The sequence below is a fragment of the Numida meleagris genome, chromosome 19, assembly GCF_002078875.1.
Source record: "Numida meleagris isolate 19003 breed g44 Domestic line chromosome 19, NumMel1.0, whole genome shotgun sequence".
In the NCBI taxonomy this organism is placed as follows: Eukaryota; Metazoa; Chordata; class Aves; order Galliformes; family Numididae; genus Numida; species Numida meleagris.
Genome location: NC_034427.1, coordinates 10,337,178 through 10,347,330, shown reverse-complemented (window position 1 = coordinate 10,347,330; position 10,153 = coordinate 10,337,178). Strand labels below are relative to the sequence as shown.

At 58.8% G+C, this 10,153-nt stretch overlaps 1 protein-coding gene across 1 annotated transcript; it reads left to right on the top strand.

The window, feature by feature from the left end:
- On the top strand, nucleotides 86–2,246 carry LOC110408323. Its single transcript, XM_021416921.1, has 5 exons — nucleotides 86–249; nucleotides 632–742; nucleotides 1,030–1,173; nucleotides 1,258–1,605; nucleotides 2,140–2,246. The coding sequence occupies exons 1-5, from the start codon at nucleotides 126–128 to the stop codon at nucleotides 2,154–2,156; spliced, it is 744 nt and encodes a 247-aa protein (XP_021272596.1). The 5' UTR covers nucleotides 86–125; the 3' UTR covers nucleotides 2,157–2,246.

Here is a 10,153-nt window from a genome sequence, read left to right as displayed (position 1 = left end):
GAGCAGAACCGTGCCGGGCCGTGCTGGACCGAGCCGGGAGGAGCCCCGGTGTTGCGCAAGGCCCGGGGCAGGGCTCCGGACCGTACATAAGGTCGTCAGGGTGCGGGCGTTGCGAGGGCAGTGCCATGGAGCCGGGTCCGCTGCTGCTGCTGCTGCTGCTGGCGGCGCCGTGGGGCCGGGGCCGGGCGGCGTCAGGGCACGCACCGGCAGGTGAGATGGCACGGACACACGGCCCCTCCGTGCAACCCGGTGAGTCCCGGTGTGTCCCGGTTAGGGCACGGTCACGGAGCTGTGGGATTCGAGGTGCGTTCGATCACACTGCGAGGGGAACGGGAAGAAAAGCCGCAGCAGCCCCCGAGGCCGGGATGCAGCTTTGATGCGCGCAGCCTTGGGGGCGGTAGCAGGAAAGTGCTCCTTCTGCCCCAGGTTCAACGCATCCCAACGGCAGCGGTGTTCCTGTGGGCGCTGCGATGCTCCATGTGCCCGCACTGCTGCCGGGCTGTGCCGGAGGAAGGGGCAGCGGGGATGGGGCTGTGGGTGCCAGGTTGGCACAGGACCCGCAGTGAGCTCTTACTGAGCTGCAGGGGCCATGCTGGGGGCTCTGTCACTCCCCCACTGTTTTCCCTCCCAGGGGAGCCTGGTAAGTGCCTTGAGACCAGCGCGACCGCCGCAAGCCCCTGTGGTAACATCTGCTCCTCAAAGTGCCAGGGTGGCGCTGGCTGTGGACAGAAGTGCCAGCAAGGTGAGCAGAGCCACCCTCCCGGCAGCCCCATGGGCCCCACAGAGCCCGTGCTCCACTGTCTGGGGGTGAGCTGGGTCCTGCACCCCATCCTAGCACAGGAATGGGATGCTCTCGTCTGGGCAGGTCTGGTCACTGCCCACTGTGGGTACATCATGCATGGGGGCTGTTGCACGACCCCTGCACCCCACCTCTCCCACCTCTTGGTCCCTCTGTCTCCCCACCTGACAGATAGGACAGGGATGGGCATGGGAGGGGCTGGTGGGGCTCCAACTGCCTGTCACCCCCAGCGACGGAAGATTCCCACCCACGGACTGACCCTGACCTGATGACCAACTGCTTGAACAAATGCAGGCACGACAGCAATGACTGCAAGGGCAGCAGGAAGCGCTGCCGCACCAAGTGCGAGTTCAGCTGCCTGCAGCAGGTGCCAGGTAAGGGCAGTCAGGGCTCAAGGCTCGGTACCACGGCTGGGACAGACCCCATGGACACGAGCCCTTCTCCTTCCCCACCCGCAGCCGGATCGGACACCTACCTCAAGAAGAAGGTGCCGCACGACATCGGCCGCCACAGCAGCACCTGCAGCGGTGACACCGACTGCCCCAACCGCCTGCGGTGCTGCCCACCCCCACGCAAGGGCTCCAGGCTCAGTGTCTTCCTGCGCCTGCTGGGCTGGGGCTGCCACCGGTGCCCCAAGCCCACGGAGCCGTGCCGCCTGCCCCCGGCGCACGGTCCCTACCGTGGGAGACTCGTCTATCGCTGCATCCCTGCCTCGGGGTCGTGCCAAGTGTTCGTGCACAGTGGCTGTGGGGGGAATCCCGGCAACTTCCGTACAGCAGAGGAGTGCCAGCGGTTCTGCCAGCGCGGTGAGAGCCGGGCACGGGTGGGAGCACGGAGCGGGGTGAAGGATGCTCAGGGCAGCGCAGTGTGCACCAGGGGAAAGCACCCGATGCTGCTGGGGCTGCTGCTGCCGGGTCTACCCGGAGCCCTCCTGCACGGAGCCATGCTGCAGTGGCCAGGCAGCAGCAGCCACGGTTGCTCGGCCTCTGTGCACGTGGGTACCACGCGGGGACTCGAAGCGTTCCTGCTCGGTGATTCCAATCAGCACACGGCTCCGTCCTGGGAGCTGAGCTTGTCTTCGGCATGAAGCAGGCAATGCTCTTAGCAATAATAATTGTGCCTGATTATCAAAATATTAATCCTGCCAGTCCTATGCTCTCAGCCTGCACGGGAGAGGAGGAAAGGGCTCTCTCTTTGCAGGTGTCTTCTCCTTGCTCTGTGCACATTTGGGAGAGCGGGTTGGGGGACTGGCAGTGCCACCGCAGCACTGTGGTGGGTGGCAGCACCTGACAGAGCCCACCCGATTGCAGCCCTGCTCACTGCTCTGCCTTTCTCCCCAGGGCTGGAGAAGCACTGACCTCAGGACACCGCAGCCCGCCCAGGTCTGCAGAGCCGACCGCTCTGCCCCACACAATAAAGCCGCCAGGACGCCTGGCTTGGAGCAGCACCACAGCCTCTGTCTTCCCTTCCCAGCACATCTGCGGGGCACTGGGGCAGGGATGGGGATGGGGCCGTGAGCACAGGATGGCAGGGGGAGAGTTGGGCATCGCTGGTGGATGCTGGGCTAATGACAGCAGCACCGTGGCCACCTCCGCAGCGCTGCTCATCCCAGCACTAACAGCCCCATCCGTGATGGCCCCAGCCGGGTGGCACAGAGCTGGGGGGAGTGGGGCACATGCTGCTGCCTGAGGGCTGGGGGCAGCTTCTGGACCGTGGCACAGCCCGGCTGGCGGCACAGGAAGGCGGCCTCCCAAAATGGGGTTTTTATTACAGCCATACATCACGGCAGCTGCCCGATGTGGGCAGACGGAGGTGATTTTTCTTCATGGTTTACAGACAAATGAGGGGAAGGAGAATTGATGTGAACTTTGCTATAGTGAGAGGTCAGCCGTGCGGGCAGGGCGATGGATGCGCTTGTGGTGGGCGCTGTGCAGAGGGGCTCCGCCCCGGCCCACCATCACACACCAGTGTGCCCCTGCCCCAGGAGCAGCCCCAGCCCCACAGGAGCCCACGGCCACCTCTGCAGCCCCGGTACCTGGCCCAACTCCTGCGCAGGTGGATGGGAGCACTGTGTCTGCCCCGAGCAGCGGCTATGCTCCTCCTCCCAGGGTGATGCTCAGCAGCTCCAAGCAGGGTTATTAATTGCAACTGATGTTCATTAGCACTGCAAATGCGGTGTGGATGTGCAGCTCCAGGCTGGCTGTTGTTTGGTGAGATCTTGATTGCCCTCGCCAACAATTAGAGTTGTCTCCAAACACCACAGTCCTGCCTGGTGTAAGATAACAGTTAATACCCTCAAATAGTGACTATCAGCCTCTCCATAAGGTCCATAAATATTAATGCAATTCTAATTAGTTCCTTTAAGTACATTGCCTAAATTAAGCGTTTCCTCAGCAATAAATCAGTGTGTTGGAATTCTGCTCATGCCCATTCAGCTGATCGCAAGTGCAGGGATCCCACTGAATCTGCATGCAAAAGGGTTGGACCCACAGCCAGATGGGGCAGTGCTGAGCCAATCTGTGCCATGCTCTGCTGTGCCATGCTGATGTGCGCCAAGCTGTGCCATGCCAAGCTGTGCTGATGTGTGCCAAGCTGTGCCAAGCTGTGCTGATGTGTGCCAAGCTGTGCGAACACATGCCGTGCTGACATGTGCCATGTTGAGCCAAGCCGTGCTAATGCTTGCCAAGCATTGCCATGCTGTGCCATGCAAAGCCGTGCTGATGTGTGCCAAGCAGTGCCAAGCTGTGCTGATGTGTGCCAAGCAGTGCCAAGGCGTGCTGATATGTGCCAATAAGTAGCATACAGTGCCATGCAATGACATGCTGATGTGTGCCAAAGTGTGCCAAGCCATCCTGATGAGTGCCAAGCTGTGCCACGCCATGTCATGCTGAAGTGTGCCATGCCATGCCATGATGATGTGTGCCAAGCTGTGCCATGCTGCGACATGCTATGCTGTGCTGATGTCTGCCAAGCTGTACCAAGCTGTGCCATGCCATGCCCTGCTGATATGTTGCAAGCTGTGCCATGGTTTGCCATGCAATACCATGCCATGCTGATGTGTGCCAAGCTGTGCCATGCCGTGCCATGCTGTTCTGATGTGTGGCAAGGTGTGGCAAGCTGTGCCATGCTGTGCCCATGTGGAGGGCTGTCCTGCTGGCTGCTGACTCTCCTTGCTGGCCGTTCCAGTGTTGCTCGGTGAGCGTGCAGCTGCACAGGGCCCCGTGTTGGTGTAGGTGCCACCTGCCATCCCCAGTGCAGATTCACTTGGTGGTCCCCAGGCTGCCACCAGCAAGCTCTGTGATCCTGATGTAGAGCAGGGAGCACTGCGCTGCAACCAAATCTTTGGTATGTGGTTGTGTGAGAGTTTTCAATGATAAAATATCTTCTAAGGACTCCAATGTCATTGATACAGAAATAAACCCAGTATTAGATTCAATAGAGAAAAGGGAGCCCAGACACCACTGAACAAGCAGACAGTGCCCTGTGACCTTAATCAGAAGTAATATTATGAATACATTTTTCCCCAGGTGCACCCAGAGATTTGCATTTCCAGCAATTTGCACAATAATGAGGCAAGCTGACCACGCTTCACCTCTGCAGCAATCACCTCCGAATCAATGGCAGATTGCCTGCAGCTCATCAGCTCCTACTGCAGCTGTGCATCCCAGCACTGCTCTGCCCCACTGCCTCCAGTGCAGCTCCTGCAGCTCCTGGTAGTGGAGAAGAGGGATTGGGATTGGGATTGGGATTGGGATTGGGATGGGATGGGATGGGATGGGATGGGATGGGATGGGATGGGATGGGATGGAGGGGGTGGCTCTCCTGTTCCTGCTTTTCCTCTTCCAGCTCTCAGAAGGAGGTGAATGTGTCATGCTCAGCTTTGAGTGGAAGGGCGGAAGCGCAGTGGTTCCGCTGTGCTCTCTGGTGCTGATGCTACTGGAGAACAGCAAATACCAAACTCATTTGCTTGAGGAGAAATTAATACAGTGTGAAGCCTGTAGTGGGTGATTTAAGAACTGAGTTTAAAATCTCAACACAAATAGATTTTTTTATAAGGTCAGAAGAAAGATTAAATGCTACAGACAAGCACAGCGATTGCCATTTCAAGCATCGCTTTTGCCGTAACTATTTGGGGCTGAGCCGTGTCCTGGTGCTGCCCACGTGGCTCGGAGCCCCTGGCATGGGGCTGTCCCCAGGCTGTGTCACAGGGAGGGGACATGGAAGTGCAGGTGGTGGCAGCAGGCACTGTGTCACCCCACAGAGCAGAGATATGAGCCCCGCGCGGTGCCCAGGCTGTGGGTCCCTGCAGGCAGGGGCTGGTGCTGGGGGGGTCGCATCCCGCAGCTCGGAGCAGAACTGATGCCAGGAGATGTGAAAGGTTCCAAATTTGAGGTTGCAGCGGGAAGATGCCCCCATCCATCACAAGGCGCTCGTTATTGGGTAACACCCTGCGCGCCGGGCTGATTTCACACCTTATCTGAACCCAGCAGCTGTGCCCTAAATCCTGAGTGCCGCGCCTGTCTGGAGGAATTCGGCTGCCTGTGTTTAAAATTAGTGTTAGCATCTATCATCTCCCCACACCAAATGGCTTCTGTGTCGGCGCTTGGCAGCGCTCATCCGTCACCGGGCACGGCACTGCCCGGCTCAATACCCTCTCTGTCACTGTCACAGGGCCCCTCATCGGCAAAATGTCACCCAAAGGACACGTGCGACAGCCTGGCCTCTCCCTCTGCTGCCAGTGCTGGTGGCGATGGCTCCCTCGGCCCCTGGTTTGCATTGCCATGGCCTTAGAGCTTCAGCATCGTGGGTGCCGTTTGCTCCCTGTGGGCCATCCCCATGTCATCCCCAGTTTCAGAACCACAGCTCCACTGCCTGCCCCAACTCCTGCCCCCTCCCGTGCCACGTGGTGTAGGGCGTGCGGGGTGATGCCTGGCAGCGGGACGCACTGAGCTCCCGCACCGGCAGGGAAGTGCCATAAATAACGTCCCATTAGCGCAGCTCCGCCGCTGTGCCGAGTGACTGATTTTGCTGGCTCCATTATGGGCTTCATAAACAGAGTCGTTTATTCCCAGCCTTTGCTCCAGTGCCTCTGGGGACGGGAGCTGTGCCTGCTGCTGCTCGGAGGTGCTGCAGCCCCGGTGCTGAGCTGTGTGCTGGGCTGTACCTGACCCCATGTGTGCTGACAGGGCACAGTCGCAGGGCACACCCAGCACAGGGAAGGGTGAGTGTCTGTGCCCAGGGATGGATGGGTGCTGTGCCTGGAACCCGGGGCAGCCCTGCACGGACACTGCAGCTCCTGACACTGTGTGGCCAGGGGTGGCTGCTCCCCACTGCCCAGAGGAGACAGAGGTGCAGGTGGTGATGCCGTCCTTGCCGGGCACATGGCACAGCCTTCCTGTACCATGGCTCACCATCTCCTGTCTGGTGCTGCGGTAGCACCGCAGCTGCGTGGCTGCTGCCCAGTGAGGAGCTCTGCCAGGCAGGTGATGGTGGAGCTGTCGGTGTGATGAAAAGCCTCCTGCAGCAATGCAGATAACATACAAGCACAGGTCAGGCGAGGCCCGTGTAGCCCATCCATCAGGCGCAGCAGCTACAGGCGCTTCCCGTGCCACCATCTGATGCATGCTATCCGCCACAAATGTGTTTCTTCCCCCAAGGTTAAACGGATGAGTGAGGTTCAGGCAATGACAGCTCTGCTTGCCCTGTGCAGGCGATAAACGAGCTGAAAGAGCCAGAGGGTAAAAAATGGTTTGTTTGCTGTCAAATGCTCCTTCTGATGGTGCCGGGCCAGGCGCTCCCTGCAGGATGCCAGCGGCATGGAGCCCTGCGTGAGGCTGGGACCCGCGGCAGGGATTGCCCCCAGCTCAGCAGTGGCACAGTCACCAATGGGGACAGCCACCACTGCTCTGGGTGCTGCCTGCTGCTGCCACGCGAGCGAGCACAGCTGTGGCTGAGCTGCTCGGCTCCATGCAGGTTGGCGCGCGGGATGCATGGTGCAGGTGGAGCCATCGCCAAGGTCTTGGAGACACGACGCCCAGAACGCTATGCTAAGGACTCAGGGCTGCACCTCACACCCCGGCCCGTTTGCGTTGTTCCCAGTTCTGCGACATGCCGCGGGGGCTGCCCCTGCCAGATGGTGCGGGCACCATGGGATCCCCGTGCCCCAGGTGTTGCCGCCACCGCCCTCGCTCAATGTCACACCCCGGAGCCTGTCAGTGTGAGAAAGCTTCGCAGCCGATAAGCGATCGGGCTGTCAGCCGCGGCGTGCCTCTCGCTCGTGATTTACTGCAACGCCGCTAACGGAGCACAGATTTTTCTTAATCTAAATTGAAAACTACTCAAGTAGAAAAATAATTTCATTGCCTCATCTGGAAGGATCGGGGGAGGCGGACGCGCTGTGCCGGGGCCGGCTGCATCACATTCCTGGTTCGTCCCCTCTGTCCCTGTGCCACCACCGGAGCCACAGCAGCTGCATGATGGTCCCTGCGGGATCAGCCGTGCCCTATGTGGGGCAGAAGTCGGTCGCTCAGCAGCCGTGGGGTGTGAGGGATGTGGGGGCACGGACATGGGCACGGCTGTGGGTGGGGGGTGGCTTGGAGTGAACGCATTCCGGGAGTGTTTGCTGAGCCGGATAATAATGCGCCCAGTGAGCTGCATCCCAAGCACGCCGCCAAATTAAAGATATTTTTTTTTCCCCCTTTAATTTAAAAGTCACCGTTGGGAAATCTCCATCGGCCTCACCAGCTATTTCCCCCAGGCTGACTTTCCGGAAAAATCCTTAATTTTGATTGTCACACTTTGTGGAGTTTAACTCGGGGAAGCAGAGCCATAAATAAGGTGCCACTACGGCACCGCGGCTCCAGCTGTGCCGGGGCTGTGAGCAGCACTGGGGGGCTGTGGTGGGAGCACGGTGCTGCTTGGCTATGGCACTCCCGGCACCTCTCCCCTGCACACCCCATGCTGCCCAGCCCTGCACACCCAGAATGATTCCATGGCTTTGCCCTGTGTCACCACATGCCGTCCAGCCCCAGGGAGCCCCGTGGGCAGAGCTGCCTGTGCCCCAGGGCTCTTCCTCTCCTTGGCATGGGATGGTTCCCAGCTCCACCAGCATTTAGGAAAGAGGAAAAATCCGCCCACACCTCCCTGCCAGTGCTGAGCCCCGCGCGGTGCTGAGCTGTGGAAAGGTTACAGCCCATCTGCATTTTACCCTCCAGTAATTTCAACACTTATGGGTGCAATTAAGAGGCAAGTCTGGAGTTATGAAGCCATCAGCGTGGAGAGACCTGAATACTAACAAACTCCTGCACGCAGTTGCCATCCTGGGCCTCCTGATTTATCCGTGATAAAGTGGCAATGATGCCGGTGGATGGCATCAGCCACAGCGTGGCTGCATTAAGCATGCATTTTTGAGCTGCTCGCTGGCATAGTCCTTCTCCAGCGCTGGAGGGATAGGATTGGTACAGGACTGGCTGCAGGGCCGTGGCACTGGGACATCACACGCTCTGACCTGACCGTGGCTGCAGGGAGCAGCGCTGGGATGGGGCTGTCCCCATGGCATTGAGGGACTGAGACCCCCCTTGCCCTCCCTGCAAGGGGCCGGGTCCCTGCAACATCCCAGGTCCCCGTGCCTCCTGCGCACCACAGCGGGCTTGGGGCAGGGCAGGCTTTGCCTTAAAGCTTCATCCCTATTTAATTGGATACCTTTGAGCCCAGTCTCATGATTCCTGCAGCAATTTGGTGCGAGATTTCTTTCTTTCCTTCCATTATCCACTCTGATTAACTCAGCTGCACCTGTCAGCTTTTATTCCGCGGTGCGGGGAGTGCTTGTGAGAACCTGTTAAAATGCATGAGCTTTGGCACGCTCACTTTCCCCTGGCCAGTGATGCCGAACCAGCAAAGGGTGAGCCCTGCTGGGACTGGGCTCAGCCCAGAGGGTCGGGGCCTTACACCCCACTCCCCACAGAGCTTCCACTTCACCCCGGGGCTGCTCAGCGCCCGCAGATTTTCTGCTTTGCAAATGCTAATTTAACATTCCGGTTATGACTTGTTCTCTTTTTCTCATTTTAATAAAAACGAAAACATCCGGAAATGCCTCTGCACCCGAGAAAGAGCAAGATCTGACATAATTAAAAAGTGGCTTCAATCAGGCTGTTTTCCTAATGGTTTGTCATATCAACCCACGCCACCCCATACCCCCCTGCACTCCCAACCCCCTGAGGCATCATTTACATTTCTTAATAACCCCTCATTAATATGCATGATGTGGGGAGGGCAATAACGGCTGAGTGCACACCACTAATTCAATTTCAGCAAGCCTCCGTGTGTTTAGTTAATCACCGGGGGACCTGGGTTACTCAGTACAATTATTTATTTGGAATTAGATCTGGAGGCATCTGGATTGAAAACCAAACCAGGAATCAAACGAAGAAAGGGATTCTCTCAGCAGTGCCACGGGGCCGTGGTCCCGGGGTGAGGGGTGCAGCGTACACCTCCTGCAGCTCTGGGTGCTGGACCCAAATAGTGCCCTGTGCCAAGGGCTCCTGCTCCTCTCCATCCTTGTGTTTATAGGAGTTGGTTATGGATTTTTTTTTGCTTCCGGTTTTGCTTTTTAATTCAATATATTCTCCCTGCGCTCCCACTGCCCTTATTGGATGAAAACGCTCTGTTATTGAATCCTGCCCTGCAGCAGCTCGGTGAGAATTGGGTTTCCTGGGCTGCAATAAGGCTGTGTTGGAGCTGCCATGGGAGCACATCCAGGAGGAGCCGGCAGCAGCCAAAGGCTGTTCCAACGGCAACGACTGTGCTGGGTTCACTGCTGTCCCCTGGGGCCTCTTCCACTGCTCCTCAGTGCCCCTCACAGCCTGCCCGAGCCCCTCACAGCCGGTCAGCATCCCTCAGGGCCCCTCAGAGCCTTCCAGGGCCCCTCAGCTGCTTCCCAGCGCTCAGTGAAGGGAAGCTCACGGAGCCAACGATTATCTGCTATTTATCTCGTCCCTAAAGCGCAGATTTGTTGCGTTAATTTCGCAGGCCGGCAGCCCCAGTACGTCACGGTCTCAGCAGGGTGCTGGGCCTGTCTCGCACATTATGGATATCTTTAATTCCTCCCAGCGCCCTCCTGCTGAGGTAACGCCATAGCTGCTGTTGGGCCATGAAGAACGATTTTAGCTCAAAGGCGCTCAGGCACAGCTGAAATACACTCTCTGAAGTTTGGGCCAAGCTGAACCGACCCCATCGCCCATATCTGTCACACCGCCAGCCCGGCCCGCACCCTACAGGTGCTGGGGCGGTGCCTTGCCACGGGGCAGCGCTTTGCGACAGTGCGGCTCCGCTCTCGCTTTCCGGCAGCGCTCATCC